We start from the raw sequence: 26,721 nt of genomic DNA on the forward strand, positions 1-26,721 counted from the left end.
AGGGGCGCGCTCCGGGCGGGCGGGGCTGGGCGCGCGCGCAGGCCGGGCGGGCGGGTGGCGGCGCTGCGCCGAGTCCGCGCCCGTCGCGGGCCCCCCGCCGCCCCCCCGCCGGCGCCGCCGCGGTCGGAGCGGGGCGCGGGCGCGCGCGGCGGGGGCGCGGGCGGGCGGGCGCGCGCGCGGCGGGGGCGCGCGGCACAAGTAGTTTACATTGTTGGGCGACTTTTGCAACAACTCGCCGCGCCGCGGCCTCCGCGCGCCGCCGCCGCCGCCGCCGCCGCCGGCTCCCGCCGCCCGGGCCCGGCCGGCCGCGCCGGGGGCCGCCGCGAGGTCGCCGCAGACATGGACACCAAACATTTCCTGCCGCTCGGTGAGTGATCGCGGGCGGCGGCGGGGCGCGTCCCCGGCGCGCGCGGGGCCCCCGGCCCGCCCCGCCCGGCCCCGCGCCCCCCGGCCGGCCCGCGCGGAGTTGGGGCGCGGGGCCGGGAGCGGGTGGGCCGGGCAACTTTTCCCCGGGCCGGCTGGGCGCGGAGCGGGCGAGGGCGGCGGGCAGCTCGCGGGCCGCGGCGGGCCGCCGACTTGGAGCGGGCAGCGGGCGGGCAGCGGGGCCGGAGGGGCGGCCGGTCGGCTGGACCGGGGCGGGGGGGACTCCCGGCCCCGCCCGGCGTTAGCTGGCGCCCCCCGCCCGGGCGCCCAGCTCCAGCGGGGCGGCGCAACTTGTGCGCTCCCAGCCTCCGGCCGCCCTGGCATCGGGACGGCCTCTGCGCCGCCGCCCGGGCTGCGGAGTCCAGCAGGCCGCCGGCCCTGGAACGCTCGGGACCCCTCCTCCTCCAGAGCCGCCCGGGCGCCAGTGGGTAGGGTCGCCGAAGGGCCTTAAGACCGGGACCATCAAACCCGGGGAGGCCCCCTTCCAGAAACGGGGACCCTCACTCTGGCGCACGCGAGTGTTCTCCTGGCGTTCCCTGGAGCTGGCCCTGCTCTTGGGGTGGACACCCTGGAGGGTCTGAGGGCCGGCTTCCCCGTCCTTCCGCTGCCATCGCGCCCAGTGGCTCCGTTGCCCTGGACCACTCTCCAGCTCCAGTTCTGGCCCCACAAAGGAGGAGGGGGCATGGCCAGGTGCCCCCAGCCCGCTGTCCTCCCGCGGGTTTGGGAACCAGTGAGAGGCAGGGGAGGGGGAGGGGGTGGGGAGACTTTATAAATGAGCCTGGGAAGGATATTAATTTGGCGGTGGGGCCGGCAGCCGGGCTGTCAGGCTGGGTGAAGGATTTGTGCTGAATGGAAATTAAAACAGCTGATTATGAATGAAACCCGCGGTCTGTTGCCGCTCCTGCCTGCCCACCCCCTGGCAGCCTGGGGTGCAGTTTGGCCACCCGGTTGGCCGCCAGAACGCGGCGCAGCTGCGGGGACGTTTGTTGAGATGGGGAGGTGGAGGGGAGCCGCGTGGAGCCGGCCGGGCTTCCCGGGATGGCTGGGTGAGGGTCTGAGCACTCCTGGCAGCTGCGCAGAGGGGCGTGTGACATGGTGACCGGGGTGGGCTTCTAAGTTCGCCGGGTCCAAGAAGACTCTTTCCGTGACCCTGCGCGGTCCAGACCTCCGCAGGCGCCAGGCTGGGCGCTCTCCTTCCTTCTCAGCCTCCAGGGCGGGCACGCACGTCCATTTTGCGGATGAGACAACTGGTTGAGACCAGCGGCTACAAAGTGACGGTTTGGGGTTTGAAGCCCCAGCCCGTGGTGACGCCGTGTGTATGGATTGAAAGCTGAGTTGATTCTGACTCGCTGCTGCTGGGCCTGGCTGGGGGGCGTCCCTATGTAGGCCAACAACTTCTCCTGTCGCTATTAAAGTCTTACACATATGTGTACACGCACAGAGGCGCCCCCTGGGACAGGAGCGCTCAACTCTGTCTCTGCTCTTCTCCCAGGCCCCCCGATGAGGCAGGGCCCTGCCTGGGTGCCGTGGAGCCGGACGGGTCCCCGTCCCTGACATGCTGGCAGGGTCCTAGGAGTGGGCCCATGGAGGGCCCCTGCCGCAGGCTGGCTGTGCTGGAGTCCCCACAGGGAGGAAAAGTTGTGTCCCAGGAACCTGGACGGGTGTTATGTTCCCCCCAGCCCTCCCATCGCGGCAAGGAGGCTGGGGGTGGGGGCTTCTCTCTGACCCGGCCTGCGGCCTCCCAGGCAGCCCATGCCCCAGGCCTGAGCAGACAGCCCTGGACTCTGATTACACTTTATTTTTTTTCTAAGCTTGTGACCAGCTCTGAAGTCCAGTGGAGTTGAAGGTCCATTTAAGCGGCTACTTGCCTAAGCCCTTTTGTCAACACGGCCTAATCCCTCGTGGGGGGTGAGTGTCGGAAGGCCCTGCCTGTCCAGGCGTGGCTGGCTGCCCGGGGCAGATCTGGAGCAGTTGGGCAGGCGGCATTGCCCCTTAACGGTTGTCCATCCACTTTCGGGGCCTTGGGCAGAGGGCCTGGTCCTTCCAGCACCTACTGCCTGGGGTGTGGCGGGCCTGGGTCCTTGCTCTTACCTGCCCGGGAGTCTCCCAGCTGCCAAGCCTCCCCGTGAGGGCAGGGCAGGGCAGGGACGAGCCCAAGGTACGGATCTGGGCCCAAGAACTTGTCCACGGCAGCCCCTGCTGCCCACGGCTGACCAGCGCCTGTGCCGATTGAGAGAAGGCCTGTGCTGGCACCAGTCTGGCTGGTGGGGCTGCAAGGCTGAGTCTGCAGTCTCGAGGTCTCAGACCCCAGACCCCTGGCTGCTCGTGGCCCGTTTGCCTGGGGATGGGTGGAGGGCGCAGTAACAGCACAGTAGGTCCACTGATCGCCCTCTGGGCAGCTCTTGGGGACCTGGGGGAGCTCGGAGCCCGGATGAGGGGCATCTGGTAACATCAGAGCCCTCGGGACCCAAAATAGAGCACATTCTCGGGCCTCCCGAAATAACAGGGTCACGTGACTCTGCGGAGGCCGGGCTTGGAGGCCGGCCTGCCGAGGCAGTCCCGTCTTGGCCTGGGCCCTGGGACTGTTGGGGCGTTTGTTTTGGTAAACTCCAGAGGGGGCTCTGTGTGTTGATGGGGGAAGTGTCAGGGTGAGAAAAACAGCCCTCGGATGGGCTTGGCCGTGGCTGTGGCCATCGCCTTGCCGGCCTGGACTTGGACGCCTATCCGCTGCGCCTGGGCCCAGTGCGTAGCCCTGACCCACTCTGCCTGGACACGGTGGGACGCGCTGGGGACCCTCGGGAAGGGCCACGGGGAGCGGGCCGGGCGGTTCTGAGCTGGGGCTTGGCAGAGCTGAACGGGCAGCCGTGCGCACACCGGGGCGGCCGCTGGGGGCCGGCTCCAGCTCTACCAGCTCGTCCAGCTGCGCCTGTCCTTCAGGGCCTGCAGGGAGCTGCGCCTCCTCCAGGAGGCCCTCCGCCCGCCCCCCTGGCCTCCCCCGCCCTGGCCCCCGCCTCCGTGTGGCTCTGGGGCAAGTTTCCGGTGGTGGTCCTCGTCTGTCATCCTGGGAGAGGAGGCCCCAGGGGCTGGTTGTGGAATTACTGTGCGTGCAGAATGGGGCTGGTGTGCGTGGCATCCGGCATCAGGACAGGGCCCTTGGTGAGGCAGGGTGGGGCAGACTTGGGGGGCGGTGTGTGTGTGGGGGGGTGAAGGCCCCGAAGGCCCGCCCAGAGCCTGCGGAAGCTGCCTGCAGAGTTCCACCTTCCCGGCTTGCCTGAGCTCTTTCCACAGTTGGCCTGTTTCCGCAGCGGGTGGTGGGCTCGAGCTTGGCACGTCCCGTAGGAGCAGAGAGCTCCCGAGCTTGACTCAGCTGCCATGCACAGGCCAGGGCAGAGGCCCGTGAGCTGGCCCAGGACCAGACCTGACCCTCCTTCCCTCTTCCGCCTGCCCCTGGTTTTGTCAGAGTTCATGGCAGCTGGCCCTAGTGGCCAGGGGCTTGAGGTGCCCAGCCTACTGGTCTGTTCCCACGGGAGCTGGCTGCTGGCAGGCTCAGGTACGGGCAGGGGCCTGGACCCTCGCGGGCCCCGGTGCCTGGTGGGGCTGGTGTCCGCCGGTGGGCGCCCCTCGAGTCTTTTGCCCTGGCGTACACTGAGCAGATCTGTGTCCTGGATGCTGTGGTCAGGGGGCAGGGCCAGTCCCCTCCCCTCTCCCCGCCTGCCCTGCTCATGCTGGGACAGCTCCGGTTTCACTCTCCTGTCCGCAGGCCCCTCTGTCCCTTGCTCCCCCGACCTGCACCCTCTCGAGTGACCCGGTGTATCCCGGGGACCCTGGAGCTGCCCCTTCCTGGGGGGCTGTGTCTTCTTGTGGGCTGGTGGCCAGGCCTCTGGGGATCGGGTCCCCTGTCCTTGCAGCCTGTGTGTGTGTCCTGCCTGCCGGCCTATCGGAGCCTCAACTGTTCATCTGTAAAATGGACGCGCACGCCGGCCTTTGCTGGGTGCAGGGGAAGGCAGTCGATTGTGTCTCCCTGACGGCCTCCTTCAGAGGTGTGGCCTGTGGTCAGAGCCTCCCTGTGTCCCCTGTCTGGGTTGATGACGGGGGTCAGGGGGCCCGGGTGTCCAGTGATGGAGCAAAACAGGACCATGAAGCAGAGGCGTAGCTGCTGCTGTGGCGGCCGTGCAGCGGACGCGGGAAAGGGGGCGGCCCCAACCCGTCCTCCACGCTCGGAGCACAGATGAGGCGCCTGGTCTGGGCTCCCGCAGCCCAGCTGGGGCCCTGCTCCGCGGCCCCTGGGAGGGGGCGGGCGAGGGCCTGGCTTGCACGCCCACCGAGAGCCTGGTGCGGGATGTTCGAGCAGTCGTGCCCCAGCGCCTCACAGACTGGGAAATTGCACCCTAGAGTTACAGAGCAATTGTCTAGCTCAGCAGCGGAATGAGCGTGAAATGGAGCAGAAAGCAGCTAAATAAAATCGGCCCGGGCCGACGCAGGGGAGAGTGGGGACGCACGTGCGCGCCGCAGCCCTGTGTGCCGCGCTCCGGCCGCCTGGCCCGCCCGCCGCCGGCTGTCCCGCGTCCCTCCGTCTGTGTGTCCCCGCGTCCCCGCGCGAGCGGGGCAGGTGAGCCTGGTGCCTGCGCAGGGCCCCCTTTCATCCGTAGCCCCCGTCTATCCCGTGTCTCTGAATGCCTCTTACAACACGTCCAGGGCCCTGTGCTGCCCACCCGAGGACACAGTGGTGCCATCCCCTGGGTGCCTGCTGCGTCCCTGGGCCTGGGTTTCTAGCCCCGTGACATCCTCGCAGGGACGGGCCCGCGGAGCTGTGGGGGCCTTCGGGCTGGGCTCGCCTCTGGGCAGTTCCGCCTGCCTTTTCTCAGCTCCGGTTGGGCCCCGTGTCCAGGGACGGGCTGCGACCGCCTGATCCTCAGGGGGCGTCTTCAGAAACCACCTGCCTGGTGGGCCCTGCGTCTGTGCCCTGTCCTGCCTCCCCGGGAGCCCTGTTAGGTGTCCCGGGCCCTCGGGTGAGCGTTCTGTTCTGGGACACCTGACGGGGGTTGAAGCTTCACTGCCCTCCTTCTCTCCCGTTCTCCCTGGAAGGTCCTCATCCCGGGTCGTCCCTGGCTGGGGGTAGGGCCAGAGCCGAGGGTGGAGAACCACGGGCTGGGTCACAGCTCAAGGCGCAGCCTCAGGACCCCTGTGGCCTGGGGTCCCCTCCCTCACCCCCCAGGGCGGAGCTGTCCGCCGCAAATCCCTGAGGGCCCCGGTGGGTGCTGGGGGGCGGGCAGCCACACCTGGTCCCCAGAGCAGGGCGGGGCCTCGCTTATCGCCGTGTTCCCCACCCCGAACACACACACACACGTGCTCGTGACTGCACGCCCCACGCGTCTGTGCACACAGGTGCAGAGGCGTACACACATCCGTGTATACGAACAGCTGCACACGCATGCGCACACGCGCACCCAGGCCCGGCCTTCCCAGCTGGTTCTAGCACAGTCCCCACGAGGTCTTCCTTAGAAGGCCTCAGGCCTGCTGGCTGGCTCTGGTCCACTCAGCGCCCGGGGAGCACCTGCCCGGTGCTGGATGGGCCCCGCCGCCCCGCAGAGCTGGGCGTGAGCGGTGGGGGTGGCCAGGCTTCCTGCTGGAGCCGGTTCTGGCGCGGACTCTGGCGGAGAGGCGGGCTTGCAACAGTTGTGGGGGTGGGCCCTCCGGAGCAGGGTCAGCTGAGACCAGCGCCCAGAGGCCTGGCCCCCGGGCCTGCGTGGCCTAAGCTGGGAGAGGCGCTACTGTGTGAGAGGCAGCTGGTTGACACTGGGACAGGGAGGGGCCCCGGGCCGTTGGGGATCGGGGTTAGGCCGCCAGCTCTGCGCAGAGGGTGAGCCGGCAGCAGGCAGGGGCTGGAGTGGGGAGGGTCCTGGGTGGGCTTGAAGCCCGACGTGGCCGGTGCCCCTGTGAGTGGGCCCAAGCCTGGGCCGGGGTTGGGGACCCCACGTGGCTTCCTAGGGGCTCAGGCTGGGTCCCTGGGCTGGAGTTAGCTGTGCCTTCCTTGCGCATGGGCCCAGGAGAGGACCCAGCCCCTCGTGCGGGCTCATCCGAGCTGCATGGTTTCTGGCTGGGCGCGGGGCACGGGGCTGCTGTGACGGGTCCTCGAGGAGGCTGCGGCTGTCTTGAGTCTGGAGCCTCTGGCAAGGAAGGGAGGGGATGGAGAGGGGAGCGAGCTGGGCCTGGGCCAGCCGCGAGTAAACCCTGCAGCAGCCACGGACCCGCCCCCGCGGAGTTCAAAGCTGGCCCCAGGCGTGGCTGCGGGGCTGTAATGAGGTTACTGATTCAACCAGCTTCCTGGTGCTGCCGTGCTGAGCAGAGGGAGGCCGGGAGCCCCGGGACGGGTCTAAGTGGCCCGTAATTGACCAATTTAGCTTAAGTGTCCGCGCTGGCCCCAGGCAGAGGTCAGGTGGTGACAGCCCAGGTGGCCGGAGTCGCTGTGCTCACGCGCCCCTGACGGACGGCTGCCTTCTGCTCCGGCCTCGGGAGCGGGCACCAGTTGGGCAGCTGGCCCCGAGCCCCCACCTGGGGGTCCCTGTCCCAGTCCCTTCGGTGCCCGTCTGTGGGCCCGTGTCCTCCAGAAGCTGCGTGCTGTCCCCGGCCAGCTCCAGCCAGGCCGTCCCCAGTCGCCCCCTCGTGTGTGTGTGTGCAGGACGCGGGGCGGTGGGCGCTGGGACGGGGTGCTGGGCTTGGGCGTGGGGTGACAGCGTTGCCTTGAAGAAGCAGCGGAGGGCTGGCCGGGAGCACGCACGGCCCCACGCCGTCCAGGAACGCGCTGGGGGTTGAGGAGTGGGTGGAGGTTACCAGCGGCTGCTGTCGTGGCAGCTCACCCCGCACCATGGAGGGCGCGCCCAGGGCCTTCTCCAGGGGCTGGTGGGCCAGCCTGGCCCCCGCTCTCCGGAGAATCCCGGCCTCTTGTCCAGAGCACCCACCTTGCCGGCCGTTGGGCCCTGAGAGGCCGGGCCGGGTGTTGGGGTTACTGGGCAGCAGTGGTCACACGGTGGTGACCTGGCTGAGCCGCCCCTCAAGTGGAGGGGCCCTGCGGTCCACGTTTGGGGGTGGGGCTTTCAGACTTGGGGAGCTTGAGGGATGTGCCCAAGGTGCCCTGGCGGATGAGGGCCCAGAAGAAGGTCAACGCTGGGGTCCGAGTGGTGGTGGGCCTCCTTCTTGGAGACACACTTGCTGTGCGTCCCCGTGACCCAGCTTTGTCTGGAGCAGCTTTGGGGTGCCCTCAGCAGAGGTTGTCACTTCCTGGAGATGCCTGATTGAGCTCTCGGGGATCCCCTAAGCCCCTCTGTGGTTGCCACACCTGGGCGGGCAGGTGGTCGCCCCCACCCCACCTGCATGGGTCAGGAGAGCCCGTGTCTCGCAGGGCTGCAGCCCAGGCCGGGTGGACAGTCCAGTTTGCTCCCTGGCCAGCTCGCTGCGTGTCTGGGCAGATCCCGTCTCCCCTGCCGTGGTTTCCCTGGGGCCCTCTGGCTGCTGGAAGTGTCGGCCTCTCGCCCTTGGCCTCCTTCCCCTGAGCTGGGGACCGCTCCTCAGGAAATGGCTCCTTGTCCTCTCCCTGCTGAGGGGGCAGGCCCGGGGCTGTGGGAGCTGGGAAGTCGGCTGAGGGTTGGCCGGACGGTCAGTCCCGGCGGGCCCACCTGCCCAGCTCTGGTTCTCACCTGGGGTGTGATGGTGAGGCGGTTTGGGGGTGAGCAGCGTGAGGGGGAGTCTGGAGCGTTGCAGATGGAGGTTGGGCGGGGCCTGCGGGTGCTCCGAGGCCAGTTCGTACCCTGTGCCCTGGGATTCTCCGTAGGGCTGGTGCATCCATGGGATGCGCATTCTCCGTGGGATGCCCCAGCGTGGCCCTCGGGCCACTGCTCAGGATCCTGTGACCCTCACCCCCTTCCCATGCATTCAGCGCCGCTCATTCTGCTTTCTGGCTTTTTTGTGTTCAGAGCTGATCGGTGAGAATGAGTGTCAGCTCTGAGCGGGGAGGCCGGGTGTCTCTGGGCTGGCCAGTCACTTTTCCAGGTCTCAGTTGCCTCACCTCTCACTGCCTGGGGAAGTCAGGGAGGCTGCAAAGAGGAGGTGATGTTGTTAGGCTTTAAGGGATAAGCTAGAGTTTGCTGGGTGGGCGGTGGGTCAGGACCCACCCTGATAGGTTTCAGAAGGATCTGGCGGCACAGCCAGGCTCCTCCGCTGGCCTCTGGCTGGGTGGCCCGTCTGCTGGTGAGGCGCCAGGTGAGCACGGGGGGTGTGGTCAGCTGCTCTAGGAATAATTAACCTTGGAAGGAGGGGAGGCCGGGAATGGGCCTGGCCGGCACCTGGCGGCAGGCAGCTCCTCTGGGCCCGTTCCTGCTGACCTGACGTCTCCTCTGCTGCCTGGGCCTGGGACGTGCTGGTCTGGAACGTGACCACGCTGGCCCTCCTCGTGAGCTTACACCAGCTCCGGCTCCTGGGGAAGGGGGTGGCCAGAGCTGGGCCCCTCTCCACGTGGAGCAGCTGGGGTCCTTCCTCCGTCGCCCGTCTGTCCCCATCCCTGGTCCACCGCCAAGGTGCCCCCGCCCCCCACACGGAGCCTCCTGCGGGAGCGCTGGTCTGCCTGATGGCTCCTCACTTACCCCCTCCTCGCCTGGATTGAGGAAAAAGAGCTCTGACTGGGGCCAGAGTCCACGGGAGGTGGCAGAGCCGCCCCTGCCCCACCCCTGCTCCCGGACTTTCTGCCCAGGATCAAGGTCGGGGGGTGGGCAGGAGGTGGGGGCCTTGGGTGCCGAGTGCCAGGCCACTCTGGGCTCAGACGGAGGCTGGGTGGGCCACGACCTTCCAGGGTCCAGCTGGAGGGTCTCGGACGTGGGGAGGAGAGCCAGGGCCTCCCCGCTTCCCTCGTCTGTGTCCCTGGACAGAAGGTGGGTGCCAGCGACGGCCAGGGTGTTGCTCAGAGCCCTGTGGCCTGCCCGTCCCGGCCTTGCCGCGTGAACTTTGTGACTTGGAGCGTGTTACTTCCTCCCTGTTTATCTCGGTTTCCTCGTTGGTGAAATGGAAGGAAGGATGTTGGGCCGCGTCGGAGATGGAAGTGCTGCTCCCCACTGGGACCCTTGGCCGACACCGCCGGTCGGGTGGGCTCTTGCTCCTAGGGCAGGGGGACCCAGGAGCAAGACCTCGGTGGGCTTGGCTGGAGGCCTCGTTTGCTGCTAAACGCAGAGCGGCAGGCACCGCTGTGGCCTCGGAAAGTGTTTGTGGGCTGAGTTAGTGTTTTCCGAAAACACATCTATCTGCCTGCTCCCTGCACTTGAGACTCAGAGTCGTCCTTGTTGGATGCCCCTCTGGGGGTCCGTCCCGACTCCCAGGGGAGGGGAGCCCTGCTGTGCGTGTCTGTCCACCCGGGGCGTACTCCTGGGCGTGGAGCAGCCCTCGAGGGAGCCTGAGGCCAGGCCGGGGCGGTGTGTGTTCCTGTCCCCCCACGTCCGCTCTGAGTGCCGCAGAGGCCGCCGCCTACCGCTGCTGGACAGAACCCGGGTTTCCCTTGGACCCAGTGCCCGGCTGCAGCGTGGGGGGCCCTCAGCCCAGGCGATGCCCTGTGTTGAGACCTGGTTCCTTCCTCTGCAGCTGAGGCTGTCTTGTTGAAACCTGGCCGGTGGGGCGAGAGGTTCAGAGCTAACCTCCCTCCTGCCTGCCGTCGTCTGTCCGTCCCTCCGTCCGTCTGACTGGCTGTCTGTCTGCGGACGCTTGGCTCCTGCTGGTCACTGGTGTGGCAGGGTTGTGTGAGGCCCAGCCCCCGGGCTGGAGAGTGGTGCTTGGGGTCCGAGGGACTGGGTGGACCACCGTCTGTGTCACTTTAGACCAGAGTCTTGAATCCCCTCTGGGCCTTCTCCGTAAAGTGGGGCTGATAAAGCGTGGCAGGGTCGGTCACTCATGGTTGACAGGTGTGGTCACGCCTGCCTGTGCTGTCAGCGAGAGGATGGCGTGAGTGGGGTGTGGGGGGGCTGTCAGCGAGGGGATGGCGTGAGTGGGGTGTGGGGGGGCTGTCAGCGAGGGGATGGCGTGAGTGGGGTGTGGGGGGGCTGTCAGCGAGGGGATGGCGTGAGTGGGGTGTGGGGGGGCTGTCAGCGAGGGGATGGCGTGAGTGGGGTGTGGGGGGCTGTCAGGGAGGGGATGGCGTGAGTGGGGTGTGGGGGGGCTGTCAGCGAGGGGATGGCGTGAGTGGGGTGTGGGGGGCTGTCAGCGAGAGGATGGCGTGAGTGGGGTGTGGGGGGCTGTCAGGGAGGGGATGGCGTGAGTGGGGTGTGGGGGCCGCAGGAGGCAGCGGGGGCGCAGCAGAAGCACCACCGGTTTGCCCTGGTGTCACTGGGTTGGGATCTCTAGAGGGGGTCGTGAAGGATGCACGGGAGTTTGCCTGGGAGACGTCAGCTTCTGCATGCTCAGGTTTGCACCTTAGTTCTGTCTGACTAACGTGTCTGAGGCCTCCCCCCAGAGCTGCTCGCATCTCCTGTGTGGCTGGAGCTGAACCAGCCAGGGGAAGGGTAGAGATGGAATCAGAGAGCCCAGAGAAGCCTCTGAACTTCTGTCCCAGGAGGTGGAGCCGTTGGAGGGTCCTGGGCCAGGGGGGTGGCGTCTGGGTTGTGTGTGAGGAGGGGCCGGGCCTGGTGACCTAGGCAGAAGCGGTCCGGGGCTTTGGCCCTGAGCGTAAGAGGGCCTGGGGCTGTGCCTTTTACCCAGTAAGGAGATCATAGCGGTGGCGGATTTGGGGGCATTAGGACTTTGGTGTGGGTGCAGCTTGGCACCTGGCCGCTACTGCCTGGACCCAGGCAGCTGGGCGGGCTGGAGCTCGTGCCATGGGCCACCATTGCAAATGGGCGCCCAGGGGGACGGGAGAATCCGCAGGCCAAGTGCACCGCAGAGCCCGGGGTGTCCGAGAGCATCCGAGGCCCTGCTGGGCCTCCCTCGCAGGCTGGAAGGGTGGGCAGGTGTCCGGGCACAGCCCCCGGCCTGAGCTGGGCTCCCACGGGGTGTTTGGTGCCTGCTGACTTCCTCCCAGCTCTGTGGCTAGCTCGGGGCACGGGCCTCCTCTGCCCAGGCGCGGTCTGAGTGCAGGACCGCGGCCAGTTCTGGTTCTTGGTTGGCCGGCCCCCAGTCCAGGTGCCGCCCCTCTGACCCCGGCTGGCACCCTTCCCGCCCGCAGTCCCAGGGTCACGGGGCAAGGTCACACCTCCCAGGCCCTCGCTGGCTGCGGTCCTTGGGAGACAAGCCGGCTCCTGTGTGTCCCCGTGCCGCCCTGCCCGCAGCTCATTGCTGCAGGCTGCGTGCTTGTGGACAGTCCCCGCGTCTCCCCTTCGGGCAGTGGGGCACTCTCACGGCCAGCTGACGGGGGGATGGAATGGCTCTCGCGCCCACGCTGGTCCTGGAAGGGGCTGATAAGCTACAGAGTCGTTATCGCGGGGGCAGCTAGGGACCCCCAGGCCCCTGGGGCCGGACATGGGGCAGGCAGATCATGGCCTTGGGGGAGCGAGTGGGTCTCGTAGGGAGACCCTCCGGGGTTCTGGAGGTGGCCTGCCTGGGCCTCCCTCCCCCGCTTACCCTTGGCCCCTCCTGGTGCAGGCCCCACACACACGTGTGTGCGCATGGGTGCCCCCCTCCCTGCTGTCACTGCCGGCGTGTCCCAGCCGTCTGTACGCCCTGCTTGGAGCCTGGTGGCCCTCGGCTCACGTGCCCATATTGGGTGGGTCCCTGCTGGCCGTGGGTCCCTTGGACTTGGCCCTCAGGACCGAGAGGCCAGGGGGCCCCGGGGTCTGCCCCGTCATCCTCTGGTCCAACTCACGGGACCCCTGCCTTGCGTGCTCCGGCCGGCTCAGGGGTCTGTGAGCCAGTGGCTGCTGGACAGAGAGGCCAGGACTGTGAGTGGCGTGTGTTTGGGCCCCCCGTCCTCAGGGACCCCCATCCTGCCCAGACCCTCCTTGGGGACTTGGAGCCAGGACCCCGTGGGGGCGCAGAGACGGGGTCGGGTCACCCCTGTGGCCGGGTTCTGGGGCCAGAGCGCACGTGTGAGCCTCTGTGTGCCTGAGTGGATCGCGTGTGCCCACACGTGTGAGCCTCTGTGTGCCTGAGTGGATCGCGTGTGCCCACACGTGTGAGCCTCTGTGTGCCTGAGTGGATCGCGTGTGCCCACACGTGTGAGCCTCTGTGTGCCTGAGTGGATCGCGTGTGCCCACATGGGCACGTCCGGCCTGGAGATGCACCCACAGTCCTTGTGGGCCCTGAGGGCTGGGAGCCCAGCTGAGCGGCAGGCGTGGGCAGTGCCCGGGGTGTGTGCGGCAAGACCCGGCCGGTCTGAGGGGCAGGGGTCCTGAGGGACAAGCGCGCCGTGCAGGATACTGGGGTTTCTCCCAAGGGCTGGGGGATGGGGAGGCCCCGATGGGGAGGACTGGGGGACGGGGGCCTGCGGGCAGATGTATGCTGGAGAAGGACCGCGGGGCTGTGCAGAGGGGTGTCTGGGGTCAGCGGGTCCTGGGTCAGACCGCCAATGTCATCCCTGGTCTCCCTGGCCAGTCCCCTGGAGCTCCCCCTGGTTCCAGGCCTGGGAGAGGGGTCAGATGAAGGTTAGATCCAGGGGTGGGGGCGAAAGGGACCCCAGGAGGGACGAGGATGCTCTGAAAAGGCCTGCGGTGGGCGGGGCCTCCTCCGTGGCCCCTGTCCCGCTGCCCCGGGCCCGCGCTGTGGCGACCATGGTCAGCAGCGATCACCCGCCCTTTCAGCGGGCGCCCCGGGCAGGCTCAGACGGTTGATGAGCCTGACCCAGCAAGGGAGGGCCTCCCTGGACGAGGCGGGTGGGGAGGGTCCCCGCCCTGCCAGAGTTGGGGGGCGGTGAGATGAGGGAGCCCCAGCCCCCATCTGGTGCTCTCTGGCTGGGCTGTCTTCTGTTCCGAGCGATCCTGCACCCTGGGAGAACGGGCCGGCCTTGAAGCCAGGGTCAGTCAGTTTAGTGCGAGTGAGCCTGACGCCAGCCCTGCAGGCGCCGCAGGGAAGGAGGGCGTGGAAGCCTTCCTCGCGTCGTGCACACGAGGACACAGGTCTGAGCCGCTCCGAGAGCCGGGCCGTCCCCTCGCATCCTGACCGCCTGCCTCGGACGGAGCGCTCTGCTGATGGTGAGGGTCCCGGGGGGGGAGAATCCCGGCAGAGGGAGGTGGTGGGCCGGAGCCATGGGCGGGGCGGGGGTCTGTGTCCGAGGCCCACAGGGCCTCAGCCCCTCGCCCAGGGTCACCTGGCTGGTCAGCGGCAGCACTGAGATCCGAACCTGGGTCTCAGGACCCCTCTTGGGCCTTCCCTGCGCAGGGCGCAGAGCTGGCCTCTTGGGGTGGCTGGAGGCTGGGTGGGGGGAGACATTCCTAGTCCGGGAGGGGCGCAGCGTGGACGCCCTGCTGGGCCGGGAGATGCCTTGTTTCCTACACAAACAACCAGGGCTGGCTGGAGCAATTTTATTTTTATTTCCTATTTTTACTTCCCCGTTGGCTCTTTTTAGCAACTCTGGGTTAGATAGGCCCCCGCCCTCCAGTCTCCACCCGGCTTCCTGGCGCGGTCCTGGGGCCTCGGGGAAGCCAAGTGCGTGTGTGCGAGACCCTGGCTCAGCTGCGCGGCTTGCACACGCCTGGTGGCGGGGAGCTCGTTTCTCCCCAGGTAGTCCTGCGAGGAGGCCTCTTCCCATCCCCGGGGGCCCATCGTGGGGAGTGGGTGGTGGCCATGGGTGTGCCCCTGGGCTCACGGGCCCATGTCTTGACGCCCTGCCCTGGTTCTCTGCTGGAAGTTGAGGTTGGGGGTGGGCGTGACGGAGGAGGAAGGGTGATCAGCGTGGGCGTGTCTGCTGGGAGGAGTGGGCTGGGGACACCCAGGTGAGCAGTGTGTCTGCCTCGGACTTGGCTGGGCAGGGTGTGCTGAGGGCAGCCTGGACTTGGCTTCCTGCAGACCACATCTGCTGGGCCCAGGCCCGACTCACTGAGGGAGCAGCCTGCTGCGGGGTGGCGGGGGAGGCGTTAGAGGTTCTGGCCAGCGAGGTCTTTCTGTGATGGGTGTGGGGACGTGGGAACCCTGGGTTGGGGGGCTTACCACCCAGCCTGGGGGAGGGGGCCCTGGCCCGCCTACGTGGGTGCAGCCGGGCCTTGTGCTGGCATCTGGCATTCAGGGGTGGGTCCTGGCCTCCCGGGTCAGGCCTGGGTGGGCCTGGGGCTCAGGTGGAGAGCTTATGGGCTGCAGTCCAGCCCCTGGCCTGGGGCCGGCCTGTGCCCAGCCTGCTGCACCCCCGTCTGCGGGTGCGGGCGGGCTCGGAGGGCCCTTGAGGCCTCTCGGGTTGCAGGTGTGGGGCCACCAGTCCCAAGCGTTCTGCACAGCAGGAGACTGAGGTGCCGGGCTGGGCACCCTGCATCGTGCTGTCGGCCCCAGGCCTTCCGTGTGGAGGGGAGGGCGGGACAGGCCAGGGTGGCAGGGTTTATCCAGGGCTCGCTGTGGGACTAGTATGGGGCCGTGGGGTCAGAACGGAAGGCCGGGATGGGGTCACAGAGGCACGTCCATCTCACCAGCCCTCCAGTGTCCACGTCAGAGATGGACCAGCAAGTCTGGGCAAGACCCGAGCACACCGCGGGTGCCTGAGGACGCAGGGTGGTGTGGTCAGGAAGGGCTGTGAGTGGGATGGACGGAGGACACTCGGGCCCAGCCCCGTCCCGCTCTGTGCCCAGGGAGGCCCGCTCCATGCCCGTCGCTCCATCTGTTGGCAGTAACGCAGGTGCCAAGCAGCTGGTTGAGCCTGGGCTCGCTCCTGCTGAGCCCACTCATGCCCGGACCCTCTGCCACTCCGTAGGTGCTGGGTGGGCTTCCTGGGTGGGCTTGGGCAGCAGTGCCCAGACCCACCTGGTAGGTCTGGGATTCTGACCCAAGGGGCCTGTGGAGGCTCCCAAGGAGGAACCGGCCCGGCCTTGTTCTGGCCTGTCGTGCTCTGGCTGGCTCAGCTGGCCTCCCTGGTGGCTGCTGTCCTGCAGGAGGTGGCCTTCCTTCCGGCTGAGGGATGTGCTGGCCCCGTCCAGGAGGTGCCCCCTGCTGCTGGCAGGTGGGTGCCGAGACCGTGGGGAGTCCCTTCGTCAGAGGCCAGAACATTGCATCCTGTGGCTGAGGCGGGTGGGGGACACCTCCTCCTTGGAGAACACGAGATTTCTACGCACCCCGCCCTGCAGAGGCGGCGTGGGCAGAGGGTATCTGGCTGGCGGGGCTGCCTTGTCACTGCTGGGAGGAGGGACTCCTCCCAGGAGCCTGGGGAAGCCGCGTGCGGGCTGGGTGGCCCTGCGGGGGCAGTCCTCCTGAGCCTCTTCTGGGTGCCCATTCGGCCCTTCGCAGCTGAGTGACCTGGGGCAGTGTGTCTGTCTGAGCCTGGGCTTTGTCCTCTATGGAGGGGGCTGGTGACACTTCCAGGGTGGTCGTGGGGGTGAACCTGCAGTTCTGGGGGCTGCTCTGACCCTCAGAGTCCTCGTCTGCAGGCTGGGGAGAGGAGTCCTCACTGTGGAGGCCTGCCCCCAAGTGCCCGCGGCACCCAGCGGCCGGCTGGGCTGTAGGGGAGACGTGGGAATTCGCCCCCCTAGGAGGGAAGAGTTTCCCTGGAAGGGGCGGTTGCAGACTCTTCTGGGGCCCAGGAACCCCCCAGGACCAGGAAGGGAGCCCCCTTTCCGGGTGCCACCTTGATGCGGACGTGGGGGGGCGCACTTCGTGCCTTGTCCCGTCCTCACTGGCCTTGCCCCCTAGCGGCCTGGGCAGGGGCATGTGTTCTGGTGGGCGGCTCCCTGGTGGCCGGGCTCGGGGGACCCGCTGCGCCCCGCAACCCGCGCCCCCAGTGAGCACGGCCCAGGCCGTGGAATGGTGTGATTCTGGGTGCCTCTCTTCCTTCAAGCAAAGAGGATCTTTCGAAACTGTGGGAAAGAGCATTTCCTCCCCAAACGCGGGTGGGGGGGGCGGGGGCTCGGTCAGCAGATGTGACGTCCCTGGCGCCCTCTCGCCCTTCTGTACTCGCGCCCGTGACACTCACGGGCCCGTGGCCGGAAGGGTGAGTGGGTGGTCAGGCCTGGTCAGGGAGGTGCCCCCTGCAGAGCAGAGCCCTGAGGGGTCCTTGCTGGCCGTGTGCGCTGTACATCTGCACCTCTGAGCCTTCGCTCTCGCCGTTCTCGCTGCCGGGAGGGCCTGCCCTGCCCTCCCCCAGTTCTTCGTCCCTGCAGCCTGATTCCCGCATCCCTCCACCTCAAAACCGTCCCCAGGCCCGAGCCCGCGTCTGCTCTGTGCCCCAGGTGGGGATCTGGCCAACCACACATGCACCCGGCCTGTCCTGCCCCAGGCCTCAGTGTCCCCAGCCCCAAGTGGGTCCCTTCCTGTGCTGATGGGCAGAGAGGATGCTGTGGTCCCGTGGCGGGGGTGCTGGTCCCGCGGGCCGGGCCAGGCCCGGGGGCGGGAGCTGGGCTTCAGTGATCTTGCTTCCTGCCCACGCTGCTGCTGGAAGGGGCTGTGATTTGGCCCCCCCTCCCCCGCCCCGGGCTCCTGACTCAGCAGCCGCAGGGTCGGGTGGTGGGGGGGGAGACCGGATTTCTCGACAAAAAAACCCCAGCCTGGGGCACCCATGGCCCAGATTTCTTTTGCGAAGGTGGGAAGTCGAGCCCCGGGTTCCTGTCTGGGTTCCCAGCAGGAGGATGGGGTGGGGCTGGAGTCGGCTCTGGGCCCTGGGGCTGTGTGCTGCCGCCCCTCCCCCCCCCGGCTGGACTGCCCTTCCCCTGGGCACCACCCTCTGTGGCTCCCCAGTGCCCGCAGCACGTGGCTCTGCTGCCGCCTGGCCCTGCTCTCCTGTGACCCCCCACCCGCCCCCGCCCCGGGTCCCTTGGTCCTCAGGAGCCATGCCTGCCCCGTCCTCTGGGTCCTGCCCACCTTCCTGCTCCGTCAGGTGTCTGCAGGTGTGTCCTTCCTACAGGAAGCTCCCCTGGGTTAGGTCCTCTCTCCTCACTGTCACGATGCCAGAGTCTCATCCCCTGGAAGGAGTGGTGGGCGTGGCCTCGGAGCCCCCCCACCAGTGCTGGCCGATGGTCAGACGGCGAGTGCGGGGTCGGGGCCACCTCCCGGGGCCCTGGCCACGTGGAGGGCCGGGGTCTAGTGTTCAGAGCCTGTTGCTTCGGCTGCTTCCACCTCCCGGGGCCCTGGCTGCGTGGAGGGCCGGGGTCTAGTGTTCAGAGCCTGTTGCTTCAGCTGCTTGAATGGGAGGGCCCTTTGCCTGATGGTGTTCGGGGGCCCCTCTGCCTGGAAAACAGGAGTGGGTGACCCCAGGGGCCATCGTGAGCGCCCAGGCTCAGGGCCTCGGGCAGCGTCTCCTTGCCTGTTGGGGGCACAGCCACTCCCCCTGGGGTGTCTCAAAGCCGATGTCGGCACGACCTGAGCGTGTGCCCAGGGAAGGAGCCAGGCGTGCAGATAGAGGCTTCATGTCCCCTGGGCCAGCAGCAGTGGGGGCACCTGGTGGGCTCGGGGCCCTTCCTGCCCAGCCCTGGGGCCAGAATGGACACGGCCCTTCGTGGGGGTTGTTAATCGCGGGCCGTGCTCCCCTCTGTTCCCTCTCCCTTCCACCTCTGTGTACCACTGGCAAGTGGAGAAGCATTGGAGGCTCACCCCCAGCCCCGTTCATTCGTGACTAGATCTGGGACACCTCCTGGCGCAGAGGCGGGCCGGCCACGGTGCTGCTGCACCTGCTTTGCAGGCGGCGCCCGGACGCCCCTTCCTACGGGAAGCCCTCCTAGATGACCCCCCCCCCCCCCCCGCCCCGGGAGGGCCCCCTCCACACCCACGGCCCTTGCCTTGTGCATCTGGCGTGTCTTCCCCCCGCCTGCTGCTAGGGACTGTGTGGGGAGCAGGAGGTGGCGGCAGGTGGGTGTGGGTCGCGGGGCTGGTGCTTGCTTGCAGTGCTCGCTCACCCGTCCCGGAACGCCTGACCAGTCTGCTGTCCCTCCCCCGCTGCGCGTGGTCCTCGGGGCGAAGCCGCAGCTCCAGGGCTGGCACGCGTCCGTACTCCCGCGGGACCAGCCTTCCCGCTCCGCTTCCTGCTGCTGGAACGTTGGAGCACGTGCTGTGCCTGCCCTGAAACCTCCCTCCCTGACGGCCCCTCCCCGCCCCGCACGGGGGTTGCCCCCGCAGACCCTGGGCGGTCGCCACAGTCCTGGCTGCCCCCACCGTCACCCTCTGCCCCCTAAGTCTGCCCTTTCTTCTGAGGCTCTGCGTCCACATGTGGTTTGCTGGAGGGGCCCCCGTCCCGACCCTCGACTGGGGCCCGAGTTCTGCATCTGCGGGGGTCCCAGGGGCTGTGCCCCCTCAACTCTGTGCAGGTCTTCACACAGGGAGTGCGGGAGGATCGTGACTGAGGGCGGGGGTGGGGCTTCTGGGGGTGGCCACCCCCCTCCCCGCGTCCTCCCCGGGTGACCTTGCAGAGCTGGGGTGGTGGGAGCTTGGGGGGCCTCCCACGTGGGCACGGGGTGGGGGGTGGTGACAGCTGGGCCTGGCCGAGACCCCAGGTCACAGGATGGCAGGACCGGGCCTGGAGGAGGTGCTCTGCCCGACGCAGCGCTGGGGGGCAGCGGAGACGCTGCCCCTGGACTGCACTGGCCAGAACCAGGGCCCTGCAAGAGGACCTTGGCCGTGGGAGAGGCTCTGTGCTTTGGGGGGATCCCTGCGAGCTGGGGGGGACTGGGGCTGGCACTGGGAGGCGATGGGCAGGTGGAGCTGGGGTGGGGGCCGGGGTGTCCCCCAGAAACGGACTGTGCTGCTGCAGGGAGGAGAAAGAGTTAAGGGCCGAGGGAAGTAATAATGTTTCTAATTTTCCCGTGTAATTTGATAAAAATGTAAATCGCTGGGTGGAGGACGCCCCGGCCGGCTGTGGTGTTGACCGAGGTGAACCGTGGGCTTGGGGTGGCTGGCCTGCCTTTGTCTGCGCCCCCCGCGCAGAGCCCGGTGCCTCCGCCCCGATGGACGGGCACTGGGGGGCGGGGGGCGGCCCTCGCGGTGTTGGGGTGTCCACCAAACGCAGGGCCCCCGGGGGGGCGGCTCGGAGCTGGGCTCCCCTCTGACTGCCCCACCCCGACGTCCAGAGGAGTGCGGGGCCTGCGGTGACGATGGTCGCGTCCTGGGTACGTGGGGTGACGCTGGAGACGCGCTGTTGGATGAGACAGGTGGCCAGGAGGCGCTGGTGGGGGCTCGGGGCAGCCGTCCAGGGGCCCCAGGGTGGGGGCGAGGCTGGCCCGGGGAGGGGATCAGCGCAGGGGCATGGGTTGATGGCAGTGTGGTGGGCAGGGGGGCAGCCATGGGAATCCCTGCTGCTGCAGAGATGGGGCCTGGGGTCAGGGTGGGGTCCCGAGCCCCTGAGGGGTGGTGGTCTTAGGGGTGGGGGCGCAGTGGGGCTAGGCTGCGGTTAGAGCCATATCCCACAGGCCAGGACTGGGGGCGCTGGGAACCGGGGTGCACTCTGGGAATTGGGGTGCCTTGAGGTTTGCATCTGAGAGGTGGTGCTGTTTGTGGGGTCGTGGTGGGGGGAGGCTGGAGTCGCGGGCGGTCGGTTGGGCCACGCGGGGTCTCATGGAGGCGGGAGGGCCTGGGAGCACAGGCACCCGAGCTGGGGACGGAGCCTGGGAACCTGGGGTCTGCGGTCAGAGCCTGGGGTGTCCTCAGGGCGGCGTTTGGTCAGCACAACCCCGGGGCTTGAGGGTGGGAGCAGGCGGCGGGGCGTTGGCGCGGCCTTGGCAGATGCAGGGAGCTCGGCATCGGCCGGTGGGCGGGTGCTGGGCAGCGCGCTCCCCGAGGGGGCGGGGGTGTTCGCTGAGCATAGGGCACTCTAGGGGTCCCCGCCGCAGGTCAGTGGGTCAAGGGCTGGGGGAGCCCGGTGCTGTTGGCTGGCCCCGTCTTGGCTGTGGGCCTGCCTTCCTGCGAGGGGGGCGCTTCTGCACGTCTGTACCCCTGCCCTGTCCCAGAGTCCATCCCTGGGAGGTGTCCTGCTGGTCCTGGACGCTTGATGGCCGGGCTGGGGGGCAGCTGGGACCTGGGTGGGGAGAGCGGAATCCCGAGAGTGGCCCTGAAATGCCTGCCAACCCCCAGCCTTGGGGACCTCAGCCCGGCCTCGCCCCGGACTCCGTCTTCGCCCCAGACTCCGTCTTCGCCCCAGACTCCGTCTTCGCCCCAGACTCCGGCTCCGCCAGCGTCCCTGGGAGCCGCCGTTTTGCGCCCGTGGGCAGAGCGTCTCCGGGCAGGGGCCGGCGTGTCAGCCGAGCCCCGGTTCTGTCACGAGCGGTGCAGGCAGTGCCCGTGCTGAGGGGGGCTGATGAGGGGGCTCGCGTCGGCCCTGGGCTCACGGCGGGGATGGGGGTCCCCTGAGCCCTGCTCCGGTCCCGGAGGGCCCGCGTGGAGGCTCTCCCAGGAGAGGGGTCTGGACCTGGGGCTGCCCCCCTGCCGATGTGGCTGTGCCTGCACACCTGGGCAGGGCGGCTCTGGGCAGGGGGTGACCCTGCCTGGGGGAGGGCTCGGTGGGCTTGGGGCTGGGGTGCACGCCTGGTGGAGGAGGAGCCAGCAGACAGGGACTCGCGGCCTTCTGGGGGCTCTGGGAAGGGCGCTGAGGCTGGCTCCGTGGATTGGGGGGAATTCACGCCAGCATCCTGCCGGGAACGCTTGCTCCCTCCTGCCCTGCTCAAAATCTGGTGTATAAACGATCATACTCTCCATTCTCTCCTATTTTCTTGTTGGCAGGGACCCTGCTGCCCTCCCCGGGCACACGCCTCCGCCCAGGGTACGTACGGGCCCGGGGTCAGGAGGGGTGGGTGTCCAGATGGCCAGGCGGGTGTGCCTGCCCAGCGATACCAGGAGATGCCGCGCTGATCGCGGGCTGTGATTAAACGACCTGTCCGGGCTGGCTGGGCAGCTGGTCAGTGTCAGCTCGCACGGCAGGATGTGTGGATGCTGCTCGCTGCGGCGGGGGTGGGGTGGTGGATGGCGGGGGGAGAGCAGGGGCCGCCGGGAGCCTTGGGGGCAGGCTCTGAGGGGTGGAGAGTCAGACATGCCGCTGGAGTCGGACACCCCGGCCTGCCCCACCTGCCCGCCCTGGTGCTGGCCCCTGGCCCCTCTGAGCCTCAGGCCCCTCGTCTGTGGAGGTGGCTGCCCGTCATGCCCTCGCACCTGGGCGGAGCAGAGGCCCCTGGTGGCTGGTGGGTGGCCTAGGCCTCCTGGGGCGCCTGCCGTGGGCTCCTGCTCCTTGGAGGCCGGCAGTTTCCACGCAGGGTCTTCCTCCTTGGAGGCCCAGCGGGCACGCAGCTGATGGACGCTTCCAGACTTGCAGCCGGGGTCGTCATGTGGGCGCCTGGCTGGCTGTGTGGGGCCTCGTGGACTGTCCCTCCCACCCCGGGCGGCGGCTCACCCCGGATGTTTTACTCCTGGGTCGGGAGGCAGGCGGGAGGGAGGTGGGCCAGGCTCCGCGCCCGCCCCACAGCACCCGGGGCCGTGTTGCAGGGGGGCTGAGGGTCCCGGGTCCCCTCTGTCCTCATCCGTGTTCTCAGCGGGCCTTTCTCTGCTCCCGGGTCAGGGTGGGCAGACGCCCTGCGAGGGCCGGCAGGGCCTCCTGCCTCAGCGTCCCCGCCTGTAAAGCGGGGGCAGCCGATGCAGCGGTCGGGAGGAGCGTCTGCCCCGTGAGGTCCGCCTGCCGGCTCGTGAACAGATGCTGGCAGCGGAGGCCGCTCTCTGTGGTCCCCTTAGGAAGCGATGGCTCTGGGGACGGTGCTGACTCTTCTGGGGGCGGGCCGGCCGTGGAGATCCAGACAAGGCAGGGCTGGAAACAGGAGGTCGGGGAAGCTGCTGGTGGCCTCGGGTCTGTTGCTCCCCTCCGGGGGCTCACCCCTTATTGGGGTCTGTGGGCCCAGGGCAGGGCACCGGGCAGGGAGGTGCGCGTGGCCAGGCGATGGGACGGAGCTGGCTGTGCGTGGGCAGGTGTCCAGCCCCCGCCCTGACCCGACCGCGTCACCCCAAACTTGGCTCCCTCCCAGCACAGGAGCCCCCGGTGGGGCGAGGATCTGACGCCCCGGGAAACGTGATCCCCTTCCTGGCCTGTGAATATTTCATCAGTGGATTAAAAATTGAAGCCGAACCATCATCCCCCACCCCGGGAGGGTGGAGGAGGGGAGCTGGCTCCGTTTCAGGCCCGTTTGAGTCTTTCTCTCGATAATGGAGCCTTGTCAATTAGAAAGTGACATTGCTGTTTAAAATGCCGCTGTGCGGCCCTCTTTAATTAAGGCCGAGATGTAATAACCAATCTGCTGCCGTGAATGAATTTTTAACCATCCGAATGAGGGGTGACCGGTGCCCAGCGGGGTTTGTCAGGGTGGGTGTGCCGGGGGGCCTCAGGAATTCGTGGGGGCTGTGGCGCTGGACGGGCGGGGCATCTGGCCTGTGTTGGTGATGGCGTGTGTGTGTTTGGCGTGTGTTGGTGGTGGGGTGTGTGTCTCTGGCGTGTGTTTGTGGGGTGTGTGTGTGTCCGGTGTGTGTTGGTGGGGGCGTGTGCCTGGTGTGTTTTGGTGGGGGTGTGTGTGCGTGTGGTGTGTGTTGGTGGGAGGGTGTGTGTCTGGTGTGTGTTGGTGAGGGTGTGTGTTTGGTGTGTGTTGGTCGGGGGTGTGTGTGTTTGGTGTGTGTTGGTGAGGGGGTGTTTGTTGGTGTGTTTGTGTGTGTGTGTGTGTTGGTGAGGGTGTGTGTCTGGCGTGTGTTGGTGGGGGGTGTGTGTTCGGTGTGTGTTGATGAGGGTGTGTGTGTCTGGCGTGTGTTGGTGGAGGTGTGTGTGTTTGTTTGGCGTGTGTTGGTGGGGCTGTATATCTGGCATGTGTTGGTGGGGGATGTGTGTGTTTGGTGTATGTTGGTGGGGAGTGTCGGTGGGGGTGTGTCTGGCTTGTGTTGGTGGGGTCTGTGTCTGACACGTGTTGGTGGAGGTGTGTGTGTTTGGCGTGTGTTGGTGGGGGGGTGTGTTTGGTGTGTGTTGATGAGGGGGCGTGTGTCTGGCGTGTGTTGGTGGGGGGCGTGTGTCTAGCGTGTGTTGGTGGGGTATGTGTGTGTGTGCGTGTCTGGCATGTGTTGGTGGGGGGTGTGTGTCTGGCGTGTGTTGGTGGGGTATGTGTGTGTGTGCGTGTCTGGCATGTGTTGGTGGGGGGTGTGTGGCGTGTGTTGGTGGGGTATGTGTGTGTGTGCGTGTCTGGCATGTGTTGGTGGGGGGTGTGTGTCTGGTGTGTGTTGGTGGTGGGATGTGTGTGTCTGGCGTGTGTTGGTGGGGAGTGTTGGTGGGGGTGTGTCTGGCGTGTGTTGGTCAGGGGTGTGTGTGTTTGGTGTGTGTTGGTGAGGGGGTGTGTGGTGTGTGTGTGGGGCGTGTGTGTTTGGTGTGTTGGTTTGTATTTGTGTGGTGTGTGTGTGGGTGTGTGTGTGTCTGGCATGTGTTGGTGGGGTGTGTGTGTGTGTGTGTGTGTCTGACACGTGTTGGTGGGGTCCGTGGCTGCCATGTGTTGGTGGGGGGTGTGTGTTTGGTGTGTGTTGAGGGGGTGTGTGTCTGGCGTGTGCTGGCGGGGTCGTCCTGGTCTGTGTGTGAGGCCAGAGGATGCAGACTCTGGTCTGTGTGTGGGGCTGGGGGATGCAGACTCTGGCTCTGTGTGTTTGCGGGTCAGGATGGGCACGCCCGGGGGCTGAGGTCAGGCCTGACATGGGGGCGGGGGGAGCCCTGGAGGTCCCGAGGGTCCCGTGAGCGACGTGAGGGGCTTTGGTGCGGTGGGGACAGCTCTGGGCTTGGGTCTGCCCAGGCGTGTGCTGGGTGCTTGGCGAGCCAGGATCGATGAGCCCCCAGGCCTCCCGGGCTGTCAGGGAGCCTGGACGTGGGTGGACAGTGCCGCTCCCGGTGGGCAGGGGCTGGGCTGGAGGGTCCAGCCAGGTGGTCACTCACCGGGACCCACGGGTCTGTGGGGCTGCGTCGGGGCCCGCGGGTGTGTCTCAGGCCCCAGGGTGGCAGCAGGGGTCCCCTCCAGGCCCACGGATGGAGGCCCGGCGCTGGGCAGCGCTGCCCGGCTCCTCCCCACTGCACCCGCCCACTGGCGGGCAGAGGTGGCTGCCCGCCAGGAGTAGACCGTGAGGGGCGGCGTGTCTGGACCACCCAGCCTCCAGCCTCCCTCTGCCGGGCCTCCGTGTTTTCCTTTGGCGGGGCTGGCGCTGATCCCTGGCTGCTGGCGGGCGCTGGGCGCCGCGTGCCCTGGCCGCGTCGGCGGCTCCCGCCCGGCTCAGCAGCAGTTACCCTGGCGAGACAGAGTTGGGGTGTGGGTGTTGTGGGGTCGTCCGAGGGGCTGAGGGAGGGGCCGGCTCGGGGCGGCTCCCCGTCGGTCCTCAGCCTTGCCTGCACGCCGTGGTGGGGTGGACTGGGCCCTTGCATCAGGCACGGTCCTCCTGGAGAGCAGGGTGCCTGCCGCCTTGGGGGATGTCTCTTGGGGGGTGCGGCGGGCTGCACCTGGAGTTTTGGGGCCCCAGGAAGCGAGCTCAGCTGGGGAGGAGCTGTGTTTATTTTCTTAGATGATTTAAAGGCTGCTGGAACGGTGCTCGTGAATGTCCCCACGAGGCGGAATTTCTGACGGCTCTGGGTGTGGGAGGCCCGGCCGGGCGGACTGAGCTGGAGGGGGCCTGGTGTGTGTGTGTGTGTGTGCCTCTGGGCACGCATGGCGGCGTCAGGGTGGTGACCGTTCACGTGGCTGCCCAGGGCACTGCCCGCCCTCAGCAGTCCTTCCCCTGTGCGCGGAAGGGCTCTGATGCCGGGGGGCTCCATCTGCTTCTGGGAGGCTGTGTGCCCCAGTGTGTCCGTGTGCTGGTCCTCCCGAAGGCGTGCGCTGGACACTGCCCGCCTCCTCCGGACCAGAGGGTCGTCTGCCCTGTCCCCCTGCCCCTCCCCAGGGCGGGAGGGTTGAGGTGCCGTCTGTCTGGCAGTGATGCCTGGCGTCGGGCAGGGAAGGGCCTTTTGTCCCAGAAGCCTCCTGGTGCCTTCGGAGGGCCGTTGGTGTCCAGGGCTGGGTGAGCCGAGCTGTCTGTAACCTGGGCTTCCTGACCTCTCCCTGACGGCGCTGGCAGGACTCAGGGGCAGCGCCAGACGCTGCTCCAAGCCTCACCGGGGACACCCTGAGAAAGCTTCATGTGCAGCAGGCGGACAGTCCCCAAGGGACCACGGGGGGCGGGTTGGGGCCTGCCGTTCGGGGAGCAGAGATCTCGAGGCCCCGGAGCAGGGACTCAGGCCGGCCTTGTCCGCAGGCCTCCCTGGTCGGCTGCCGTGGCCGCCTGGGGTCTCCGGAAGGTGCGGCCCTGGGGGCTGGGGGCCTCGGGCAGCTGTGGCCGTGGGGGGCGGGGGACCGTGGGGTGGAGGCGCATGCCGGGCCGTTCTGACCTGGGCTCTGCCATTGTCCGCAACTAGTGGAACTGAGCTCTGTCTCCAGGAGCTGAGTGACAAGGCCGTGTCGCTTGTCACTTCTGCGGAATTTGCAGCCAGGTGCCGCCACGGGTTACTGTGTCTGCCCTCCTGAGCTGTCGGCCTGGCGTGAGAAGGCCTGTGGGCTCGGTGAAGCGTGGGGCTGAGTTAGCTATAGCTCTGACCCAGTTAGGGTGTCCCCCCTGGGCTGCCCACCTTTGAAAGAGGGGAGCTTTCAGAACCGTGGTGTCCAGACCAAGGAGGTCGGCAGCCTTGACGCTGGGCTCCCCGGTGGGCCCTGGTGACCCTGATGTGCAGCTGGGCCAGGAGCTCCCAGTGCCCTTCCTGTAGCTGTGTGTGTGCGTGAGTGCATGTGCGTGTGTGTGCGTGCGTGCGTGTGTGTGTGCGCATGTGTGTGTGTGTGTGTGCGTGTGTGTGGCGGGGGCGGGTATGTGTGGTTCCCAGGAGATCTGAATCTTTGGGAGCTCTGCTGTTGCTGAAAGTCTCAGATCTGGGTCAGGCCACGCCCCGCGCCCCGGGCCCTCCTGGCTCCTCGGGCGATGCTTATCTGAGTCCCTGATCTTGGCTCCCGTCCCCGGGCCTGTGCACTCCGACTCCCCTGCCAGCGCCCGTGGGCCTCCCAGGCTGGCCATGAGCATGGGCCTGCCCCAGCGCTGCGGGGTGTCCGGACCAGGGGGCTCCTGGGGCTGGCTCCCCTGCCCGCAGGGAGCTCAAGAGCTGGGTCTGTGTTCCAGAAGTGCCGGTACCTGTGATTGCAGGAGGGGTGTGCG

At 68.0% G+C, this 26,721-nt stretch overlaps 1 protein-coding gene across 2 annotated transcripts in view; it reads left to right on the plus strand.

The window, feature by feature from the left end:
• Positions 1-215: 215 nt before the first annotated feature.
• RXRA (retinoid X receptor alpha) overlaps positions 216-26,721 on the plus strand; it is a 93,795-nt gene continuing 67,289 nt past the window's right edge. Inside the window, exon 1 of one of the 2 annotated variants that reach the window (XM_070799662.1) lies at positions 216-367. In XM_070799662.1, the coding sequence (XP_070655763.1) occupies positions 340-367 (28 nt within the window). In that variant the 5' untranslated portion in view covers positions 216-339. Of the gene's footprint in view, positions 368-9,324; positions 9,345-26,721 lie in introns of those variants that run through there. The other variant, XM_070799664.1, reaches the window with a different exon arrangement.

The sequence above is a fragment of the Bos indicus genome, chromosome 11, assembly GCF_029378745.1.
Source record: "Bos indicus isolate NIAB-ARS_2022 breed Sahiwal x Tharparkar chromosome 11, NIAB-ARS_B.indTharparkar_mat_pri_1.0, whole genome shotgun sequence".
Lineage (NCBI taxonomy): Eukaryota > Metazoa > Chordata > Mammalia > Artiodactyla > Bovidae > Bos > Bos indicus.